We start from the raw sequence: 25,668 nt of genomic DNA on the forward strand, positions 1-25,668 counted from the left end.
CATGCTATGGATCATCAGACACTGAAGGGTGTTGGTCGGGGTCAGGGGTCAGGGGTCAGAGGTCAGACTCACCCTGGAAGGACTGTCTGGCTCTCTCCACCAGCTCCTCGATGGGGTAACTGGCCAGATCTCCTCTGGCGTGTTTGGTTTTGCAGTACGTGCAAGCGTTCAGACAGCTGTGGGACAGAGAGAGAGGCTCATAAACATCAGGAGCGTTACAAACACAGATATCAGCACATCTGAACACTGACTGCAGACCCATCATTCTCCAGAATACTTTCATTTGTGAATACAATGAGAATAATGACAATGACAAAGACGAGATGACACTCACATCATTTAACACTAACTGTGAAATTATTCGTTTTCATGCTTGCGGTTGCCAGATCCCCCAATCAGAGCTTCTCTCTTATAAACAGACATATTTTCTGCCCAGTATTTTAGTTGGCAACCATTGGCATACTCTCTCACTCACACTGCGGAAAAATGATTTGATGATTTGATGATTTGAAAACATCCACAGTGATCTCTGTTGAGATATTCTGATCAAATGAAAGTGTCAGATTGCGCTGTTTGCTGCAAATAAATCTGCCATCAGACCTTCTTACTGACAAACTGTGAGAAATCCAAACATGATCTCCACCGTACTAGACTTATAATCCTCAGACTCAACTAAAACTTGTCTCTTGCGTCTCAGTCAGACACACACATCACACTCTCAGAGAGACTGGAGCAGAATGAACGGGGTTCACCGCTGACACTCCTCACTGGGCCAGACAACAGCAAACGCAGAAACAGCACCAGTCAAAGCCTCGCTTTAGCTGCAAGTGTGCTGTTTTCCCGCAGAAGTTTGGCTCAGAGGTAAAGAGTCTTTTGTCTAAGCGCTTCGGAGCTGATCAGTGAGCGTCTGGCAAGAGGACGGTGGGCTAGATGGAATATCTTTCTGCTGTTGGTTTGCTGAACGAGCTCCACCGAGACGGGAGCTCTGAGCCTCCAGCACGTCTCGTCTTTCATCAGCGCTGTCGATGAGCCCCGTCTGGATCCTTCAGACAGATGCAGAGACGCCAGGTCTCTGCCGGGAGTCAGGAGCCATCCAGGATCTCAGAGAAGAGAGCATCATTAGAGAACAGCAGCAGCATCACCGGCCCTTCAGCAACGCCGCTGCGCTACAAACACGTCTGTGGAGCCTCATTACCGGCTTAAAGCTGGAGCTGTTCCACGTCTGGAAAGGTCAGTCTACTTTTAGTCAGTGTAAACGTAGTCACATTTTAGTCATGCTGCATGATGGTTAAACTGATAATCACAATTATTTTGCTCAAAATTATAATAGGGGCATTCCGTGTCAAATCTACCAAATTTCAGAAACTTACCCAGCTCAAATTTTTGATTTTGTTCATATTTTTTTAGAGAGACAAACATAAATAGTGATGAAAGCCGAAATAATCCATTATTTTGTAGAGGGGGTCAAAGTGACAATTTTCACCTGAGATTTGGAGCCAGTTTACAGTAAAACGACTTTAGAAAGCGGGCAGCATCATGATGTTATTTTTACACAGAGATTGGTTCTGTAGGTCTTTTAGTAAAATCTGTTGACTTTAGCTATCTTTGTTTCATTATGTGCCAACGGTGACAGTTCAAAAATAAAAAAAAGTAAAAAACACTTTATTTTTTTTGCTTCAGGTTTGCATGCCTGTAACTCAAGAAGTATTAAAGATATCTTAATATCCTTTTAGATTCTGGTTCTTAACAATAATGACAATGACAAAGACGAGATGACACTCACATCATTTAACACTAACTGTGAAATTATTCGTTTTCATGCTTGCGGTTGCCAGATCCCCCAATCAGAGCTTCTCTCTTATAAACAGACATATTTTCTGCCCAGTATTTTAGTTGGCAACCATTGGCATACTCTCTCACTCACACTGCGGAAAAATGATTTGATGATTTGATGATTTGAAAACATCCACAGTGATCTCAGTTGAGATATTCTGATCAAATGAAAGTGTCAGATTGCGCTGTTTGCTGCAAATAAATCTGCCATCAGACCTTCTTACTGACAAACTGTGAGAAATCCAAACATGATCTCCACCGTACTAGACTTAAAATCCTCAGACTCAACTAAAACTTGTCTCTTGCGTCTCAGTCAGACACACACATCACACTCTCAGAGAGACTGGAGCAGAATGAACGGGGTTCACCGCTGACACTCCTCACTGGGCCAGACAACAGCAAACGCAGAAACAGCACCAGTCAAAGCCTCGCTTTAGCTGCAAGTGTGCTGTTTTCCCGCAGAAGTTTGGCTCAGAGGTAAAGAGTCTTTTGTCTAAGCGCTTCGGAGCTGATCAGTGAGCGTCTGGCAAGAGGACGGTGGGCTAGATGGAAAATCTTTCTGCTGTTGGTTTGCTGAACGAGCTCCACCGAGACGGGAGCTCTGAGCCTCCAGCACGTCTCGTCTTTCATCAGCGCTGTCGATGAGCCCCGTCTGGATCCTTCAGACAGATGCAGAGACGCCAGGTCTCTGCCGGGAGTCAGGAGCCATCCAGGATCTCAGAGAAGAGAGCATCATTAGAGAACAGCAGCAGCATCACCGGCCCTTCAGCAACGCCGCTGCGCTACAAACACGTCTGTGGAGCCTCATTACCGGCTTAAAGCTGGAGCTGTTCCACGTCTGGAAAGGTCAGTCTACTTTTAGTCAGTGTAAACGTAGTCACATTTTAGTCATGCTGCATGATGGTTAAACTGATAATCACAATTATTTTGCTCAAAATTATAATAGGGGCATTCCGTGTCAAATCTACCAAATTTCAGAAACTTACCCAGCTCAAATTTTTGATTTTGTTCATATTTTTTTAGAGAGACAAACATAAATAGTGATGAAAGCCGAAATAATCCATTATTTTGCAGAGGGGGTCAAAGTGACAATTTTCACCTGAGATTTGGAGCCAGTTTACAGTAAAACGACTTTAGAAAGCGGGCAGCATCATGATGTTATTTTTACACAGAGATTGGTTCTGTAGGTCTTTTAGTAAAATCTGTTGACTTTAGCTATCTTTGTTTCATTATGTGCCAACGGTGACAGTTCAAAAATAAAAAAAAGTAAAAAACACTTTATTTTTTTTGCTTCAGGTTTGCATGCCTGTAACTCAAGAAGTATTAAAGATATCTTAATATCCTTTTAGATTCTGGTTCTTAACAAACTTTCCTTCTGGTATCTTCATTTTAAAGGCCCTCAATGGTTCAATCCCAGACATATGGAGATCTCAATGCTGCTCCATGAGTAAATTGTTCACATTTTCAGTGGTCAAAAACCAAATGTGGCTCACTTTACAAACAGCTGATATATATATTTTTTTTCTTTTAAAGATGAATATCTGAAGAACAAATAACGTTGAAACTAGAATAAAAAAAGCTGAGATACATGCACATTTGAGCAGATCTGAAACATTCAGGGTGTGATTGTTTATTGATGCAGGTGCTGCGTGATTTCATTATCGGTAGATGCATGAGCACAGAAACAATCGCTGCATCTTAAAATGCGTGCTATCATCAGGAGCTCCAGGGATCCTGCACGTCTGATGAACGTAAATTTAACCTTTTTAAGACCAAGTAAAGAAAATCTAAGGAATAAATCAAATGGAACAAAATACATTATGATGGTCTCTAAATGTAAATGTCTTGCATTAGCAACACTTCAGAGTTTGAAAATACAACTTCCAGCAGCTCTGTATTACTTTTACATTCATTTTACAAACAAACAAACAAATAAGCTAGCAAGCTTAAGGCTTGAATATCTCTATTCCCAGCATTTAATGCCATGACTTTATGAATTGAAGACTTTCTGCTCTGATTTAAGACCTTCACTTGTGGAAGGGTGAATCAGGATTGTTAAGACCCTCAGAAACCCTCGCTCACGTCTCTCTCATGACATGCCATGTGAAGCTTGTAGAGCTCCTCAATGGGTTTTACTACAGGACATAAATTGAACACTGGACATCAAGGGAGCGACACAGTGCTACAACAGTTTAGTTTAAAGCACACAAGCTCTGACATCAACAATAGAAGATATGGGAAGTGTTTTCTCCTTCTCGTTGAATTCTGATGAGTGTTTATTTCGCTATCATAACCAAGTCTGTGCTGACCATCTGGCCCCCATCTTCACACAGATCTTCAACAGATCTCTGGAGCTGTGTGAAGTTCCCTGCTGCTTCACATACTCCACCATCATTCCAGTCCCCAAAAAGCCCAAAATCACTGGACTTAACAACTACAGACAGTGTCGCTCTCACATCTGTGGTCATGAAGTCACTTGAGAGACTGGTCCTGGCCTACCTGAAGGACATCACTGGACCCTTGCTGGATCCTCTTCAGTTTGCCTACAGAGCAAACAGGTCTGTGGATGATGCAGTCAACATGGGACTGCTGGGACTGCAGCAACATCTAGACAGACCAGGGACTTATGTGAGGATCTTATTTGTGGACTTCAGTTCGGCCAGTTCGGCCATCATGCCTGACCTTCTCTCAGACAAACTCACCCAGCTCTCCGTGCCCACCTCCATCTGTCAGTGGATCACCAGCTTCCTGACAGACAGGCAGCAGCTAGTGAGGCTGGGCAAACTCACATCCAGGACTATCACCATCAGCACTGGCGCTCCCCAGGGATGTGTACTCTCCCCACTGCTCTTCTCTCTCTACACGAATGACTGCACCTCTAAAGACCCCTCTGTCAAGCTCCTGAAGTTCGCAGACGACACTACAGTCATCGGCCTCATCAAGGATGGAGACGAGTCTGCTTACAGACAGGAGGTTAAAGAGCTGGCTGTCTGGTGCAGTCTTAACAACCTGGAGCTTAACACGCTCAAAACTGTGGAGATGATCGTGGACTTCAGGAGAAAACCCCCTGCACTCCCCCCACTCACCATCATGGACAGCACTGTGACTGCAGTGGAGTCATTCAGGTTCCTGGGCACCACTATCTCTCAGGACCTGAAGTGGGACACTCACATAGACTCCATTGCAAAAAAGGCCCAGCAGAGGTTGTACTTCCTTCGCCAGCTGAGGAAATTCAACCTGCCACAGGAGCTGCTGAAACAGTTCTACTCTGCTATCATTGAGTCTGTCCTGTGTTCATCCATAACTGTCTGGTTTGGTTCAGCAACCAAATCAGACATCAAGAGACTACAACGGACAGTCAGGACTGCTGAGAGGATTATTGGTGTCCCTCTGCCCAGCCTCCAAGATCTTTACATCTCCAGAGTGAGGAAAAGGGCTAAAAAAATCACCTTGGACCCCTCACACCCAGCCCACTCTCTCTTCGAACTGTTGCCTTCTGGTCGGCGCTACAGAGCACTGACCACCAGAACAGTCAGGCACAAGAACAGTTTTTTCCCACAAGCTATATTCAGTCTGAACAATTAATCTTTCATAATTATACATCGTCCATCAAAACTGACATATTTATACACAGAATCCAAAATTTGTACACTTGTAAACTGCACACTTTGTAAGTAACATATCTGTACATTTATCTAAACAATTACATTTTTTTTCCTATACTTCTATTTCTGTATATAGTACATTATTCAATTTTTCTTTTTTTTATTATATTAGTGTTATATTACATCCCTACTGTGTTATTCCTATGTATGTCTGCACTATGTCTGTACTTTCTTCTGCACTGGAAGCTCCTCTCATCAAGTCAAATTCCTTGTGTGTGTAAACATACTTGGTAATAAAGCTCTTCTGATTATGAATCTACACTGTTTCAGCATTAGCATTCATCATTGTTCGCACTCCTGCCACACGACCCATCAGAACAGAGCAGAGGCCCGGTTGTGGCCGTTCTGCTCTATTCGCACTGATAAACAGGCTCATTTATGAGGCTCCACGGGTTCTGTTCTCTCCACACAGACGGCACAAAATATCAGGGCCTGATTAGACACCTGCAGTAAATAATTTCTTAATTACTTCTGCTGAAAGCTGCTCGCCGTCCGTCATTAATTACACTAGCGATACATACGGACAACATACTTCATCACCGTCATTAATTACACCAGCGATACATACGGACAATATACTTCATCACAGCGCCGGGACTAACGGGCCCCTGGTGAGACTAACCCGCTTTACTCTTTGTTACCTATTCAACAGTCCTGTGACAGTAAGACAATGCTGAGAGCTCCCCAGATGCTCCCCGCTCCCTCGATTTATTAATCTGAGCCCCAGCGAGTGAGACGCAGCTAAATTACGCTGACCCCCGCCAGCAGAGCAGACGCCCATGAGGACGGGCCAGACACGCACGCCTCTGAGCCGACGATAACAGCTCACATGAGCACGCCGCTATTAATCGTGCCTCGAGTCGTTGGGCTTGTTTGGGGCTTACTTACTTAAGAGCGCAATTAAAGAAGTTCGAACTGCGAGTTTCACAGCTCTTCCAGTGGTTCATCATTGTGTTTGAAGGACGGAGGAAAGTTAACTGGGCTGGAAAGAAAGAGCTTCAGAAAAAGACAAAAACTGATCGAGACTGCAGTGCCACGAGACTCAGAACTTTGCAGAAGATCACTGAAGAGTGGAAACAACTGGATCCTGAAATCAAAGCCCATTTACCTGAAAGCAGGTACAGGATTCGGTTTTCATAATCTAATGACAAAGATAACAAACATCATCAACCAAATGCATAAACACAGGACATCCCAGCAGTCAAGAGCCTGATGAGAATATGAGCTCACAGCCGCAGGGGATTGTGGGAAACCTCGGGCAGGATTTAACGATGCCAAAGGGACGATGAATGGAGAGCTGGGTTTGTCTTCCATGTCTGAAGAGAGACGAATCATGTTCTCATCCATTATTTGGACCCAGCTTAAAAGAGGAACTTGTATCCAGACACGGGCTGAGCAGAAACTGAGCAGAATCAACATCCATGTCCAAATGATCTTAGATTGTAAACAAACCACTCTATTTTCTCCCATCAGACACCTTGAGCACAGCTCCATCTGGAAACAACACGAGGTAAAACACGAGGTAAAACGGGACAGTTTGAGGAAAGCTTCCAGGAGCCTAAAACTCTTCCGGTTCCAGCTGTCTGATCTGAGATCTGTACAGTAAGAGCTCCTGCTTGCTGTTTGTCTCAGTTCAAGACACTCTCAGTGCAGGGTTTGTGTTTTCCTCTCTAGCACGTCAAACACTAACGGAAGACTACAAGCGTCTCTGAGGATTAATTTGCTGACAGCTTTGTCTTCAGCGACTTCTTGGTGTTTGTGTCACTGAAGTAATCTCAGGTTTTCCATAATGACATGTTCACCCTCCTCATATTGGGCAGTCTTCCCGCAGTAATCTCGTAATTGAAGCGTAATCTGCTGGTGACCGGTGCTGATGCAGCATTTGTTTGCTGAGAGGAAAACAGAAAGTTGGCTGTTAATTAAAGCGGATATGGAGGCAGTAATCTGAGCTGAGAGCACACGCCAACATCATCACACGTGTTCAGGCTGAGCTGAAACCGGTCTGATAAACAGCGACGGGTAAGATCATGAAAACACTCAAAGATCAGGTGGCCTGAAGGGTCTTCGGTGTGTTATATGTGTGACTTTTAGATGAGATGCAGCACTTTCAGAGCAGCTTAAAGTTAGTTTTGTCAGGCAGTGTATTAGCAAACACTCACGCTCCTCTTACTTTGACGAAAACCATTGAAGATGAAGCTGATTATCAAAAGCAATTATTATTTGGCCCAAAATGTTCTTTAGTGCAGCTTTGTGCTGCACTCAGGTATTTGTTGTGCTATTACATGTCATTTGTTTTTTTCCCCCTTGATTTATTTTTGATTGTTCGCTTGTCTTCAATAATGTTTGACCAATATTAGTTAGGCTGGTAGTTTTTGCCGTTGTATCTAAATGTTTGTGCTGCACTCAGGTATTTGTTGTGCTATTACATGTCATTTGTTTTTTCCCCCTTGATTTATTTTTGATTGTTCGCTTGTCTTCAATAATGTTTGACCAATATTAGTTAGGCTGGTAGTTTTTGCTGTTGTATCTAAATTGAAACAAGAATTGTAAAATTACACTGGTATCTAAAATGTCAGAGTCATAAACTTATTTATTAGAATACAAAGTTACATGGGTCAAAAAAAAGAAAAAAAAGAAAGAAAAATCCTCATTGTTGAGTCTTGCAATCACATGTGAAACACACTCAAATTCCTCTGAGCACTGAATCCGGTTTGCTCATGTTCCTGTTGATTCGCACACAGATGCACACATCTCCTCCCTTAATGAGTGTGGTTCTCCACAGTCCAGTGAACGCTTACAGGCCAGATCACATCTCACGCTCCACTCCACACACGCTCAATCCCAGCAGCCCTCAGCTGGCATGAGAGACACCTCCGGGCCCCTCAGGGGCCTCAGCGCAGAGCAAACGCCTCACCTCATCTCTCATGAAGCCATGTGTGAGCTATTCATCTGAGCTTCTCCACAGAAACAACAAAGCTCTGTCATAAGTGCCTGCCATAAAATCTCATAAATGTGTTTCTTAAGGGTGACAGAGGGCTGTGAGGGTGAAGAAAAACACATTCTCTCAAAACACAAGAAAGATGGTTGACAGTCTGCATACTGAATGACAACAGCAAAAGCTTAAAGTAAAACAAAGTCATCCTGAGATGATCTAGAGGGGAAACTCCCCAAACCAAAGCACTCGTGCTCCTCAGATCACAGCAGCTTCAGTTCAGTCTCTCACTCCTCCAGTCATTTTCATCATGTGAACGCAGCTTCAATCTACTGCAGCGAAGAAGAACCCAAATAAACACAACACAACAAATCTCCAATAAAACAACACTGCTGCTATGAGCAAGTTTGGCCCAGCTAACAATATGAGGCATGTGACTCTCATGATGCAGAAACACAGTCCATTCACTAAAACTGAACTACTAGCGCAGATGTCATGGAATTTGGGCAAATTTGGGAAGAATTAATCAAAAGTAGGGCTGAGCAATGAATCGTTTCAAATGGCAACATGAACTAGTGTCTGTAATTGAAACGTGAAGTCTGCATAATGTGCGTGTCAGTTTAGTACACATACTGAAGCACGCGTACTGAAGTGATGCTCGTCTGCATCTCACTGTACGAGCACACTCATTTCACCACTCATTACAGTATCGTCTAATACACACAAACACTCGAAGCTCTTCACTACATCATCATTTATTAAAAAATGCTTTAAGGAACATAACCTGATCGAGAGATTTTTCATGTTCTCACTTCAGAATCCGGAAAAATTGCAAGTAAACGCAGAATTTGGAAGGACAAATAAATAGAATTTGGGAATAAATAATTCAATGAATTTAACTGATTAGACTTTTTTTTTTTTTATGACTAAAAATTTAAACCAATAGAATGGAATCAAGAAAAACTATAATGGAAAACAGAATCAGAAAAAATAAAACCAATTTCACAGATGACATGATGTCTTCACAAATAAAGTGAATGGTCTTTTTTTAGCTGGAAGGTGATACATCTTTTAGTGCTCCTTCACTAATGATTAGACTGTTAATATTAAAGTCATTTGTAGTAAATACATTAACTCATCTGTAGTGTGGTCTCAGTAAAGAGAGCTTTGGCTTGGCTTTGAACTGCTGGTTTCCCCGCAGAGCCGGACTGTAAGCACTGCAACATTAGGAGAGGATGGATGACTGCTGACCAAACGCACAGCCAGTGATCTTCCTGCGAGTGGAGCGGCTCTCTACCAGTGGGAACCGAGCGGCTGGTCCTCAGTCGATGTTCCCGCTGCGCAGCTGCTGGATGAGGCAGTGGCCATCGTCACAAACTGACTGGGAAATCCTTCATCTGCGCTGAGCTCATGGTCATTTGTAGTAAATACATTAACTCATCTGTAGTCTGGTCTCAGTAAAGAAAGCTTTGGCTTGGCTTTGAACTGCTGGTTTCCCCGCAGAGCCGGACTGTAAGCACTGTAACATTAGGAGAGGATGGATGACTGCTGACCAAACGCACAGCCAGTGATCTTCCTGCGAGTGGAGCGGCTCTCTACCAGTGGGAACCGAGCGGCCGGTCCTCAGTCGATGTTCCCGCTGCGCAGCTGCTGGATGAGGCAGTGGCCATCGTCACAAACTGACTGGGAAATCCTTCATCTGCGCTGAGCTCATGACCCAATCTCACAAGAAAGCCCACAGCATTCATAACGGCAGGCGACCCGCGGGAATAACCGCCTCATATTAAGGTCAGCCGCGAGTCTGATAAGAGCCATTGTTTGCTGTCATCTGGCGTCACCTCAGGGAATAGAGCCGTCCGACACCAGACGACCCTCCAGGGGCCCGAGGGCCGAGTCAGCAGGGGCCCCACCGTCAGGGGACGACACGCACGCTACGAGACTCCAGCGGAGGAGACACCACCAATACCTGCTCATCTACATCAGCACAGACAGAGAAACGCTGGCCTAGTTCTCCTCAAACACATGAGAAACTACTGCCAACAGCATGAGCTAAACTGTTTGGCCCTTGAAACAATGAACATAAATAATCCACTGAACGGGATTGTGAGATAATCCCTGAAAAATGGAGACAGAGACTAACTGAGATGAGGATCCCAAACGCTCGGGATTCAACACAGACCAAAACAGATCATGCAATCAATCTTACAAAGCCGCACATCAGATTACAGGCATCTTCAGAGCCAATTACTGAGCAGCAGCTCCGCTATGGCTCTCCACACTCGCTCATGCACACATCCTCAGTCCATACACACAATCAGACAGCATTACTTCCCACTGCATCCTAACAAACAGCTCCTGTATGGGGGAAATGCCACGTCACATTCTGGCTACACCAGCAAAGCATATTAAGAACCATTTATCAATGAGTTTATTATAATCACGACAGCCATAACAGACTTAGCTTATTGTGCAGGGGCACATTTTTTTGCCCCCACATCTTGAATTTGGGAGTCATTCTTGTTCATTTTGGTGGCATTTTTGCCCCAAACCCCCATTCATTTCCGACCCTGATTCCCGCTCATTCATGTGTGTTTTATGGAGCTCACACTTAGCAAATAGTCACATATAGTGTCATTAAATGAGGCAATCGCACGGTTAAGAAGCGACAGCGCATGATAGTTTAAGGCTCATTAGATGGATGTCGGCCAGTCAAGCTCATACCGCACTGATAAATCCCACCATGTGTAATTATTACACCCTCTGATAAACCAGCTGGAGAAAACACACACAGACAAATCCTGCGAATCCTTTCACGCTCCACCACAATAATGACTGCGACTCTAAAGACAGGGCTTGTTTGCAGATGTGAGGACACCAAAAAAACACCAAAGATCATGTGACGCAAAATACGGGAGCTCTTCTCTCTCCTGACCTTCCCAGAACTAAAGGACACGAAGATAAACTTGATAGAGCGAACACATAACTAGCTCAACATTAAGTTCTGCTCAAGGCTCAAGCTGGTTAGGAGGCTCATCATCATGGCATGAACGTCCATCAGACACCAGACTGAAGCCTCGTTAGCGTGAGGAGACTTCAGCAGACCGCAGGCCGAACCGCAGCGCCGCCACAGCTAAACTAGGTTAGCGCTCTCGCAGGTGTGCAGCGGCGGCTAGAGGGGTCAGCGCTAGCGGGTCATCCTCCGTCTGCGGCCTGACAGAGCTCTACATCATTAGCAAGCGTCCCGTCACAGACTAACCACAGGCACGCTGAGAAACACACCGCCGACTGCAGAACGATGAGGACACAGACGCTTAATAACCCCAAAATCAGCTCCAAGATGGAGAACAGGCATCGATAAAGAGACAACAAAACTCTACCGACAGCAGGACGTTTCATTCATAGATGCTAAACGCACAACATGCTAGCTCAACGCTGAGCACATGAGGAACTCTCTTTCATTACTGATGGAGAACATGCTAACACTAGCACACAAGTCAAACAGGATAGAAACGATAACTCAGTAGTTACAGTCGTGTAGTGCTGGGTCGACCTCAGCTCAGTTCAGCAGAGCAGGACTGCAGTTTGTACTGAATTGATCTTTGTAATGCATTTATTGTTTAGAATCAATTCAAATGGACTCCATCTCAAAAGTGCACCGTTTTCATGCTTTCAGGCTTTTGCTTCATGTTTCCACACAGACTGCAGCCAAAGGCAAGATGCATTATTTATGATGTGTAAATATAACACCAACACAATGTGAACGGCATTCTACAGAGATACATTTAATACGTGACAACTGAATAAAAACATGTCACCTGCGCTCTTTCACTTCATCAGTCTGTACATCCCATAATCCTCAGCAAACGGTGCGTGTTTATCTGCTGAACCAACTCAATCGGACCTCAAAGTGCCACCTGATACGCCACTGTAACTAACCACTAAATTACAAAAGAGCTGGAATTACTGAGACTGATTGCTGCATCACATTCACTGTTCTTAGCAGATGTTGACATGGTTCCAGTGATGTACACAGAAGAATCCAGGCAGCAGATGCGTTCAGGCTTGTCTGAGTGACTGAGTGAACCGTCTCCAGCAGTGTCAAATACTCTTGTGTTTCTGGAAGAGTTCATGTGTTCATCTGACCTTTGCTTTATAGCAACACTGAGCTTCTCCAGAAATCATTCCAGCTGCTTCAGGCTTCAGTAAACAAGCTCCTGCAAACCCACCGCCATCAAATAAAACAGCCGCTATCAGCGATCTGGGAAAACGGTCACAGAGGAGCAGAAAAACCAATGTGGAGCTCAAGAACAAAACACAAAACTAAACACGTAACTGCAGAGAAAAGCCCCATCTTACCGTTATATAAGCTCAAAAACACAAACATTGTAGAGAAAAGTGTACATGTAATCAAGTCAACCAAGTTAAAGCCATGAAATGACATTCTGATGCATTTCTGAGTGAACCAGACCTTTACAGAGAGACCAACGAGTGAGAAGTGGAAAAATAAGAGGGACTGAAGAAAAAATTCAGAGGCAGAGCAAGTGATTCTGATAAAAGACTTTTCACTTCACTTTTACTAGAATCGAGTGTATGCTGAACGTCACCTGAAAACAGGTCTTATCGCTTCCGCTTGTCAGAGAACGTGCTAACAGCCGTAATAAATAATAGCGATATCTATGGATTTTTATTCAATTTTTATATATAAATGTTAGTGAAAAGAATAAAAAGAAAAAAACTTTTAGATATCAGTCCACATATGTGATGGACATTGGTTATGATAATCTTTGGTATCTACTTTGAAGGCATCTTGAGTAAAACTGCTTCATATTTAACTAAGCATATGCAAAATGCTTGAACCGGAAGCGACGAGACCCGGTTAACAGAATACGGAAGTCTGTTGCGCATAACCCCTATAACAGACACAACATGATAAGATTACAGCAACAAACAATCTCTCTGTCCAATCAATCAAACATCACAGCCAATCAGAAGAGTGTGTGGGCGGAGCCTCTGTCTCACACTCTCAACAGCTGATAAATACATATGTTTTAACAATTCAAAATACATACTGAATGACTGAAACCCTTTTTTCATTAAATATATTTCACAGTTTGAACGTTCTTGTTTACTTTAAGGTATTTTTAAGCTCTGAGGTAAATTCCATCGTAAATTTCTTTATGGATATTGAAGTCATGAAAAGTGAAACACAAACTCAAATTCAATGAATGACATAAGTGTCTGTGTGCTGTATTTCATGTTAGACAGACATGAGAGTGTGGTGTGAGCATCAATCACAGCACATCCGAGCCCAGAGTAACTGTGTCAGGTCTGGAGAGGAGCTCCGTCAGCGCGCGAGGATCTGAGCTCTGAGACCCCATAAGAGGCTGGATGACGGATGGGACGTCACACCTCACAAAGAGCTCTCTATCTGCACAGCCTCTTAATGTCAGGCCTGATGTCAAAGGGGCCCGAAAGCAAATTAAAAACGGCTCTGGAGTCGACTAAAGACACACTTGAGCTGATAACCTCACATATGAACGCAAATGAAATCAGAGATCTGACCTATAAATCCAGCCGCATACAAACACAAGCTTTATTTGAAGAGCGGTCGGCGTGTTTAACTTCAGCTAACGACTCTGAATCATTTACGCCACGTGTGAGTGTTTGACAGAAAGGCTCCAGCAAAGACTCTGATCAGTACACTTCCCTCATAACAGCTTTATATGAGCAGAGAAGATGAATCGACTTGTGTGAGTAATCCTGGCGTTCCTGTGAAGCACACACGGCTCTCTCGCAGGACTAACACTCGAGTGTTGATCCAGATGACGTTCAGTGTGGCCGTGTCTTCATGAGCGCTCCTGACATAGAGATGATGCTCCTGTAGGGAAGATCAAGCATTCAGGCATCTGAACGCCTCCTTTAACCTGATTGCCATTAGCAAACGAAGCATGAAACAATCATAGACACACAATCAAAAGCAACGCTCTTGAGAGACGAGAGCCCTAGAGAGTGCACTGCTGAACCCCAGAGAGCTTCAGGTTATTAAAGATCTCACGCGTGTCTCGTCAGCTCCTTCTGCGCTGCTCTTTGTGTTGAGATGAGCGCAGGGAGTCTGACGAACAGACAGACGTCACGATACTCCTGAATCAGCGAGTTCTCACGTTCAGTGTGGCCGTGTCTTCATGAGCACTCCTGACATACAGATGATTCTCCTGTAGGGAAGATCAAGCATTCAGGCATCTGAACGCCTCCTTTAACCTGTTGCCATTAGCAAACGAAGCATGAAACAATCATAGACACACAATCAAAAGCAACGCTCTTGAGAGACGAGAGCCCTAGAGAGTGCACTGCTGAACCCCAGAGAGCTTCAGGTTATTAAAGATCTCACGCGTGTCTCGTCAGCTCCTTCTGCGCTGCTCTTTGTGTTGAGATGAGCGCAGGGAGTCTGACGAACAGACAGACGTCACGATACTCCTGAATCAGCGAGTTCTCACAGCTCATAAACAACATGACCCACTCATACCTGACCTTCCAGAACCACATCTCAAGAAGTACAGCAAACACAATCAGACTTAGCCTGGGTCCTGTCCCAACATGAGCGCTCATAACATGTGAACACAAAACTCACTCCAGCTCCTGAGCTGCTGGAACGGACTCAGACGCGTTCGGTGTTCACATCCTAACTAAAACAGACCTTAAGACAAAAACACTCTGAACGACCGAAGACACACACACTCTGACCATCTGGAGTCAGTCCTGATCTCTGATCCAGTCTAAGTGCACTGATTTTTGATCTTCTACTGTAAATTCATCCCAGCAGCAGACAGGGGTATCTGATCTCTCATCAGGACTCTTGGTTTGCGCCGAACGCTGTTCAAGCATCAGAGCCGGTCAGAGTCTGTGGTTTGGTTACCATAGCAATGACCCCTAATCATCACGTCAGCACAGAGATGAACTCAATTTCACATGCTGAGGAGAGACGGCACACGTCTGCACAGAAAACCTGCTCCTCCTGAAGATTTATTTCCATTCGGAGCAGGAGAGTGTGGTTACCGCTGAAGTCTCCTGTCTCTAATGCTGAGGCCTTGCGTTCGCCAGCCAGATGACACACGTCATGTTAACAGAAAACTGGACAAAAACACATCAAGAGGCATCACAGCTACAGACGGGTGCTTGGAAACAACAATCTGAATTATTCAAGTGCTCCAACAGGAGATTTCTCAAAATATCTTCTGAACAAAGTAGTCATTCAGATGGTGAGGAGAGACGCACACGTCCGCGTCAGCTCTGAATGAAATGAGGGAAAGTAAAAGCTCACTTTGGGGTGAACTATCCCGTTAGCACAGGTCTGTATTTCTCTTTGTAACTGACTGATCGTAGCATTCACTGATCTGAGCTCATGCAAGGTGTCACACAACAAAGAGCATCCACTTTTGGTGCAGTTGTGATACTCTGTCTGAGCAAAGTCACTAAGTTTTAGTCTAATGCAATAATATTAACTAACATTTTCAGGGAAAAGAAAAGACATGAGAAAAAAGAAAAACACATGTTCAAGTCCCAGTGCAAACAAATCTAGCAAATCAAGACAAGTCACAGTACTAAACAGGAACAAGTATTTTTTATTTTCACCACAACCTTACTTATTTTTAACTCAGAAAAAAATGTTCTTAATTATACATTTAAAAATATAGTTTTTATATAACATTTTGAAAATAGAAATATGAAATGAAATTATATTTTTAATTATGAAATCAAATCACGGTCGTATCGAGTGAGTCACAGAAGCGTTCATTCACCTGATTCGTTCAAAACAGCAGATTTTTCTGGATCCCATTTTAATGGTTTAATTAAATTGTAATAATTTTTTAATTAACTGATTTTATTAAAAATATATATATTATTTTCATTATTGTTTATTATTATTATTTGTGATTATTCCTAAAAAAATGTTTTAATAAAAACTTTATTAGTAGCAGTACTACTATCATTACATTAAGTCAAACATTTCTGTCACATTTTCTTCAAGTTAAACCGAACTTTTATTTTGACGGGTTGCTGTGAAGTCCTTTGAGTTTCTGTTTGTATATGATATGACGATAGTTTTTCTCAAAAGAAACGGTAAAATGCTCATGAAGTGACTCTCAGAGCAGTTCTAGAGATTATGTCCATGTCTTCATGTACTCATATATTGGGGTGGCAGAGGCTGAAATGTGTGTGTGTAGTAAACAGCACTGCGCTTCATTCACACACAGACACACAGAACATGCAGGATTCATATTTAAACAGTCTTTTGCGGCTTAATATTCACAGACACTCATCCATATCGCGTTTTAATTAAAGTGTACTGACCTACTTTTGATTTATTCATTCAAAATTTGGCAAATTCCGTGACATTCCGAATTATACTGTGAATTAAATTTTTATGACTGGATTCCATCCGTGTTTTCCACAGAGCGGGAATCACAGGGCCCTAAGTGTGTTTGTTCATGCACATTTTACCCTGTATTGATGGAAATGATTTCAATCAGCGGGTTCTTCCTGATCTTGGGCAGATCCAGCCGCGCTCCTCCCAGACGCTTGCCTTTCTCCTTCTTCTGACCCAGCAGACGCACGGAGTGACCTGCAACACACACACACACACACACACACACACACTCATCACACGAGGAACAAAATCATCACACCGCTGGACATCAATACAGACTGATGCCCAAGGAGAGAGAGAGAGAGAGAGACAGAGAGAGAGGCCATGTATGTGCTGTCATTCCCCACACATCTGCCGCTATTCAGCTGTGAGCGTCTGCCGCGTGTCGATCGAGACGGACGGAGCAGATATTGAGACGTGGCCGTGAATTCATCCCCATTCATTCAGAGTTTAGAGCAAAAGAACAATGAGAAGCCCTGAGCTGAGCCCTGCAGATGTTCACACACACAGCTCACATTACAACAGCATGGAAATGAACTCTGATTCCTTGAGATGCAGCAGTAGCAATGAGGAGAGACGGAGATCTCTGAGGAACGGCACGCTCACACCCAAACAACCTGATCCACACACACAATCCCTTTATTCACACAACAATACACGAGTATCCCCATCATGACTTGAAATAAACAATCCTAAATAAAGGAATAACAGGGTCTTTGACAGGAAGCCAAACATCTTGAGCCTGATGGGTGTTACTGCACAGAAGCATCATGGGAACTGTATCGATTGGGGGTTAATAGTGATTCTGAAAGGCCTTGAGACATCCAGTGCATTTGTGTGATCTAAAGTGATTTTCTTCAAACACACACAAACCATTAACTGTATTTATCAAAGAATCATCATAAGATCTGAATATCATTTTCAGGACTGACACAAATCTAACACACACAGTCTGACAGTACGGAGATCTCTGAGGAACGGCACGCTCACACCCAAACAACCTGATCCACACACACAATCCCTTTATTCACACAACAATACACGAGTATCCCCATCATGACTTGAAATAAACAATCCTAAATAAAGGAATAACAGGGTCTTTGACAGGAAGCCAAACATCTTGAGCCTGATGGGTGTTACTGCACAGAAGCATCATGGGAACTGTATCGATTGGGGGTTAATAGTGATTCTGAAAGGCCTTGAGACATCCAGTGCATTTGTGTGATCTAAAGTGATTTTCTTCAAACACACACAAACCATTAACTGTATTTATCAAAGAATCATCATAAGATCTGAATATCATTTTCAGGACTGACACAAATCTAACACACACAGTCTGACAGTAAAATCACAACTGAGAAAGCTTTTTCTTCCACAGAACACGAGACAGTCAGAGACACTCTTCTCCGTGTGACTGGAGTGCTACTATATTCCACATCTTCTGGAGTCAGGTGACGCTTCGTGAGAGAAACAGCTGTTTGCTGAAACTCTTCCCCTCGGCAGCAGCGCTCAAACCTCAACCTCACATTATGACTACAAAACACCAGACCTGCTCTGAAAGAGAGAGAGCGAGATAAAGGATAGCAGAGACCTGCAGAGATCTTCATTAATTGAACTTATGCACCACAGCATTTAACATAAAGCAGAGTCTGATAACAGGTCTGATGGTGTCAGAGGTTCACATGACTCCACACACACACACACACGCACACTCACTTACAAACTCACACACTCACACACACAAACACACACACACACACTCACACACACAAACTGACACACACACTCACACACACAAACTCACTCACACACACACACACACACACACACACTTACACACTCACACACTCACTCACACTCACACACACAAACTCACTCACACACTCACTCACACCACAGCCTATATTTAATTACATCACTTGATTTCTGCAACCAGACACACGTGTAATCAAATCTGATAAATAATTCATACAACCATCTACATGCAAATAATTGAAAGAAAAGATCTGAGGCCAGAGGTGTGACATGTAATTTACTGATCCACCGGCTCTGAGAGTCTCCAGTGTCTCGATCCTCTGGGAAACAGAGCGGGAGGACAAAGAGACAGACAACATCGCACAGAACCCAACTAAACACCCAGTTACAGTCAGAGGAAAACAAACAAGCTCCGCAGACACTGAGACCTGCAACTGATAAAGAACTTCAGAAGTCATTTATGTATGTAATGCTCTGCTCTTAAACACACAGCAGTTACAGCAGCAGCATCTTCATCTTTACTGACATGAAGCACAAACAGCACTGACCTGAAACAAGCAGACCTGCACATTCACCAGAAAGAGTGTGATCACAGCAATGCCACGAGGAACTGAGTGTGTGCGGATCTGCTGCTGCATCAGTGCTTCCTTATTTTAACATGAACTCTATTAATCCGTAATAATAGTTTAGATTTTTTAGCTTTTACAACTGATACACAAATTGCATCATGAGCAGCGCACAAGAGTCTCGACACATCTCAATGGAGTCTGAAGTTAGTCTGATTACTCTACACTCTAAGAAGCATTTATTCTACATTGTAAATTAGATTGAACTGTGTGCAACAACACATTTCATTAAAAGCTGAAAATGAACATCTCGTCTATAATATTGGATGAATATTTGACGTAAGACTCTGATCTGGTCAAGCCCTGATGTCATAACTCACTAAACACGATTCTCTACAGATTCACAAACAGACCACAGAAATCTGGCTGTACTGAAAGATTGGTTGAATTACTCTAGTGGGATGTTCTGGCTTCACTTCTATAGTGGAAGGAAGTGTCCATCTTTTTTACAGTCATGGTTCAACATCACATCAAGTCACATGAAGCAGGATATCATGAGGATCTTCTCACGCTTCAGCTGTGATTCACACACATTCTGAGCACATCAGGCTAGACAAACCTAGGTCTTGAGTTCTGCTCTGTGACACAGCACATCTGAGCTTCTCCCAGTGCATTCTGGGATCACGTTCAATGTGAAGGATTCATGTGTAATGTATGCAGCACACTAGGATTTGACCAGCACTCTATCCATAATAACGCTTCCTCCAGTGAGTCAGTGTTCTGGTGTGAATCAGGAGAGAAATCTGCACAGATCAAGCAGCGTTTAAACAGCTCTAAACAAATATGTGGCTGGATTTTGATGTGAGAGGCAACAGCAGATGCACTTTTTCACTGGAGGAAGCATTATTATGGATTATGGATTTGTATTTGAATTAAAAAGGTCTTAATGCTGGATTAGTTTCAGCTTTTGTCTTCTCCAGATGTGAACTGATGGACTGGAGTGCTGTGGATTACTTGTGGATTATTGTGATGTTTTTATCAGCTGTTTGGACTCTCATTCTGACGGCACCCATTCACTGCAGAGCATCCATTGCTGAGACACTGATGCAGTGCTACATTTCTACAAACCTGATGAAGAAACAAACTCATCCTGATCCTAATTTGTCATCAAAATGTTCATTTTTGGGTGGACTATTCCTTTAAGTGTGTGAAACACAGTGAACATTGAAGAGCTTCCCTTCACAGCTGATTTGAGCGCTGCAGGTACTGATGTGGATCTGCTCCTCCTGTACATCATGCTGCTGTATTTCTCTGTCGCTGTGGGGGGCGAGATGCTTCTTCCTCTTTCATGCGGCTGTAGTTTGATCAAGTGGACAGGCAGAGGCAGCGGTCAGCCTCCGGTCTCCTCCTGACGCTCACAGCGGGAGAACTTCACCTCCACACCTCTGATCAGATGAACAGAGAGCCAGAGAAACAGGCAACTCCACACTCCTGCTAACAAGGCTATTTAAAAGTCTCTTGTTTTACCTTCAGTGTTGAGCAGCGGTCTGCTGCAGCTGTTCAAAGAAACAAAGAGCTGTGTGTGTGTGTGTGTGTGTGTGTGTGTGTGAGAGAGAGAGGACACAGAGAGACACAATGAGAACATCAGCTGGGGATCTTCATGTGAATCCAGCCGTTCCTCACACACTCTACAGGAGAACGGATGTGGTGTCATGATGGTGTGTGTAGACACTCATAAACAGTGCCGATATCGTCACACAGCGGTTAGTTCTGCTCAGACTAGAGTCGTGGTGTGAGTGCTGGACCTGAGCTTTCAGTAACTTACAGAGACACAGATACGAGCCGTGCGTCATCTGAAGCTCTCAGATCCAGTCCAAACCATCAGTGACGTTATATCAGCTGGAACGCTGCTCGACCGGGACCAGAACTACCTGCTGGACAGCATATGAACCGATGTGAACAGGAGGAGAAAAACACGCCACAACTCATTAGGAAATACAGCTTCAACTCTTACATTAACTGAATGTGATTTGAGCTTTTAATAGCAATATTGTAAACGTGTGTTCTGACACACATCAAAAACAGGAGCTGTGTGAGGAGCATGTTGATGTGAACGCGTGTATCAGAGCGTCTATCACTCAGTGTTCAATCCTCACCGCAACTCAGACTGACAGATGATTCAGATCAAGCTCCTCTCATCTCTGATCTCTGAACAGCAGCAGATCAGTCACTGCTTTTGACCATATTCATTATGAGCTAATTAAGAAGCTGTCTGATGAAGGGAGAACCAATAGACTGACGGTTCCACTGACGAGTCTGTCATGAGGATGAAGGACGGTGATGCTCTCAGCAGACTATAAACACAGCACTGCATGGACACGGTTTGAGCTGAAATACTTTAGTGCTAAAATAGCATTACAATACTACAAAATATCTGTACAACATTATTTGTACAAAAAGAAGCACTTTTAATACGTGCGGGATAAAGTGCTAAAACAACAAGACGCAGTGCTGAAGCTGAAGACAGTGGATGATGCTGACGGTTGGCGTGATTCTCTACACCTGAGCGGAGACACCTGTGAACTTGAGCTAAATTACTTCATTCATCCACTGAGATCACGAAAACACCAGCTGAGACTTCAGACATTTTCTAGTGAAATAAAATGTATACAACATAGTCACTTCACATATGAAATCAGTTGACGGAGTCAGTTATAGTTTTGTGTCACTATACAATATTTCACTGACCAATCAGAACCCAGTATTCCAGACAGACAGGACGAGACGAGCGCTGTGCTCCAGAGTCGGCTGATTCTTCAGAAACTCGTTTTTGCACATTTCCACATTTTAACACCCATCAACACTGCACCGTTTCGTTGTTTGTCACTCCAGTCTAAACTATCGCAGAGAGAAAAAGGAGGCACTCAAGAAAAAGAAAGACAGAATGGCAAATGGAGTGAGAATAAAGAGGCCTGTAATGGTGAGAGTCGGCTGGAGGCGCAGATCTTTCCTCCGCTGAGCTCATTTCTGCATGGAGGCGGTGAGATTGCAGGAGCACATCTACAGTATTAAAGGGAATTCGTGTCCATTGTGTGGCGCACCCTGTGGTTAAATGGCCGACCCGAGGCCGCCGGGGCCATTAATTCAGCTGTACTGTGGGCCGAGAGACGGAGCGCAGACCCGGGCCTCCACCAGCTGCAGTTACATGAGTGAAAAACACTGGAACAGAAATCAATTCTGCTCTAATGGCAGCTCAATCTCAGGCCACTCTGGCAGCGGCTGCTGGGAGAACACACTTCAGCTCCGAGCGCAGCGGGACCGGCTCTCAATGCAGCTCTCCAGAAGTGCGTCAAAGAGCCAGAAGAAAGGTAAATTTATTGAGTGGACTCTTTCATGTGCTGGCAGAGATGTTCGGGAGTCTGTTTAGCATTACCGGTGTGTTCCTGCCTCGACTGCAGCCTCACACTTTAAATCCAGCCCTGGACCGAAGAACTTCAAAATCAGATGTCTGACTCCCCACAGCTATTGTTTTAAACAAACTACTTGAAAGCAACGAGGGACGATGTGGAAGTCTGTTGTCTAGACAAAAAGATGTGCTGAGGCAACTTCATCAAACAGTTCGAGACCTCCAGACGAATCTGGGCTGCGCTTCGATCCACTCACGCACAGAGCAACTGTGTTTGCAGTCGTGGTCCTGCTGCACTGTAAGGTTAAAGACGGCCTTTTCATAGCTCATCTGTAATATCCAGAGCCCCGGACAAAAGCAGAGCAGGTCCGTGTGTCTTAGTCTGTGATGGAGAAACGTCACCGGTGCGGTTCTCCTGATCAGTACAGCCTCTGTCTGGATCTGCTTCATCTGCAGTGGTGAACACAGCACTGGGAAGATGTTTAGGGGTTCAGGGGCTGACAGTCTCACATGCTCTGACTCACCGTAGGAAAAAAACACTACTTTGTAAATGTAAGGTATAAAACAAAACTGAGTGCAAGAGTGTCTTCACATATTCTATATGTTTTAACTTGTTATCATCAATGAATCAGTGGGGATGAGAATAGTTTGGCGTTTCAAAATTCGATTTGATTCTTGTGGTCAGATCTGTCATATTCACACCGGTACAGTATCCTCATTCAGACCGGTTCTGGTTTCACTGGTATTAGCTGTGGTTGAACGTTAGGTGGTTCTGTGTGTTAATATATTCACCGCGCAGCTGTCTACAGGCGTGTACTGGCCGCCGGAGCGAGCGAGACCTCCCCCATATTAGACGCTGTTATACAGTCGTGTGATATGAGAAGATTAAAGGTTCTGTAGTGATGCTGCTGAAAACAGCCACAACAATGATACAACTGCATGAGGTAAACTGGAAAACACCAATACATAACTACAAGCTTATCAATCCAGCACCACAGTAATTTAACTTGCAGTTATTAACACTGTACAAATAGCCTATGAACCGTCATTACTTATATTAAATATTGGGGAATATTTCACTTTTACAGAAGTTGTTTTTGTAGTTTCTACATGTTTAGTTTTTTTTTTTTTTTTTTACAAATTCCATAGTTATTTTTTTATTTTTTTATTTGTTTATTACTTATTATTCATTTTAAAAACCATGATATATACTATATAAACATGATAACGAGGACCGTGGTTGTACTTGTTGTGACCACCTCTTACTAATACTAGTCAGTTAAACTCTGGATTCTGCAAGAACTACAGTAAATTTCATTAGAGCAAAGGATAATTTAACAGAATAGCTCCACAGAAGAAAGTCAGTCATACAGGTCTGGAACGACATGACATGAGGAAATGATGACAGAATTTAATAGCAGCACATTTACTGCATTCTAGCTCAAAATCAACGCTTTACTGTCAACTGCATTTCTATGAGACAAAAATGCATTATTAAGTTTGTTGCATTTGCCGTGAATTCAGTAATATCTGCCTACACAATAACTGGCTGCCTTTTTTTGTTAAATAAAATTAAAAATGAAACTGAACAAATAAAGGAAACTAAATTATTAATGCACACCTAAAGGATTTGTTGGATTGGTTCAACCAAAAATGAAGGACATGTGCAGTGAGACATCAGAAAGATGGAGAACAATGCATGCAGAAAACTATAATACACGTTGTTGCTGATTTTCTTCGTTTTATTATACATTATCTAGCCTCGGGTTCAGGATATATCTCAGTCCATTCATTATTGAACCATCTCCTTCATAAACATGAATGTGTTGGTAATCCCACACGTTATGTCAAACAGCACACCATAAATAATGTAATTAAATGTAATAAACAGGCCTGTTCCTGTCAGCCTGCAGCTGCTCCAGAGCTCTTTCTCTAGAACACATGATGCTCTGATTAGTTCTCCACACATTCATCCTGACAGACTCAACGGCACAGGCTCGATATGCAAAACGCCTGCTATTTGCATAAGGTGATTGTTCCAACGGCAAGACCAAACAATCATCGCCCACACGTGTGACTCTGACTCGTCTCCTGATTCCAGCTGTAACTCACTCAAATACAGGCTGAAAACAACACAGAACAGATGGACAGTGAGGAGCGATCATCAGCTCGATGAAGAGTGTGTCAGTGTTTGAATGCATCAGTGTCTGTGAGCGTTTACCCCGATGATGCTCAGGTCTTTCAGGTATTCTGTCCTGGGCTGGGCCTGCGGCACACATCCCGCCACAACCACCTTCTTATTCTGCTCCTGCGCTTTCCTGAAACACACACACACACACACACAGTCAGCATCACTCTGGCATATTAGTGTGTCACGATACCAACACATGTAAATAGCTTCTTTTTTTTTTTTTTTTTATAAAAATATTAAATAAATGAAATTACTTATTTATTAATGCTATTAATAGTTTGTAAATAATGCATTTAAACATTAGCATAAAGGCTTCAAATATTGTTCAGTTATGCAAACTGCATCAGAAAGATCAAATAAAAAGTTATTAATAAAATGAAAAACAGAATAGCATTACAGGTAACAGAACCTTCACAGCATGACTTACAGTAATGCACAGATCTATTCTGACACATCAGATTTCTGGATCAACACTGGTGCTTTCGACAACACTGGTGACTATAACGACAGATCAACGATCAGCCGGGTCAATCAGTCATCTGATATATCAATGATCTGTTAATGGCATTGGCTGTTCATATTCCTGAGTGAAATGTCTGAAAGTAATACCTCTCCAATCCAATCTTTTCTCTTCATTAACATCACTTATCTTTGGGTGTTTTGATTATTTTTATTGGTCTTATGAAGTCAGTTCTCCTCAATCAAGCAGCAGTTCTGATGGTCTTTTCCTCTGATCTACTGGAGTCAACATGAACTACAGATGCAGAAATGGGTTCATACTAGTGCTGGGCGGTATACCGGTTCATACCGAAGTACTGAAGCGCGCGGGACGCTTCCGGTGATATTAACGTCTGCCGTGTCACTAATGAGGACATAAATACATGAACAACATCTC

At 43.2% G+C, this 25,668-nt stretch overlaps 1 protein-coding gene across 1 annotated transcript in view; it reads right to left on the bottom strand.

Moving 5' to 3' along the window:
• LOC107732137 (threonylcarbamoyladenosine tRNA methylthiotransferase-like) overlaps positions 1-25,668 on the bottom strand; it is a 249,547-nt gene that overhangs the window by 127,158 nt on the left and 96,721 nt on the right. Inside the window, exons 5-7 of the mRNA XM_016543406.1 lie at positions 24,804-24,900; positions 16,930-17,093; positions 73-176 (exon numbers count right to left, since the gene is read on the bottom strand). Coding sequence (XP_016398892.1) covers positions 73-176; positions 16,930-17,093; positions 24,804-24,900 — 365 coding nt within the window. The remainder of the gene's footprint in view (positions 1-72; positions 177-16,929; positions 17,094-24,803; positions 24,901-25,668) is intronic.

The sequence above is a fragment of the Sinocyclocheilus rhinocerous genome, unplaced genomic scaffold (assembly GCF_001515625.1).
Source record: "Sinocyclocheilus rhinocerous isolate Xijiao unplaced genomic scaffold, SAMN03320098_v1.1 scaffold1060, whole genome shotgun sequence".
In the NCBI taxonomy this organism is placed as follows: domain Eukaryota; kingdom Metazoa; phylum Chordata; class Actinopteri; order Cypriniformes; family Cyprinidae; genus Sinocyclocheilus; species Sinocyclocheilus rhinocerous.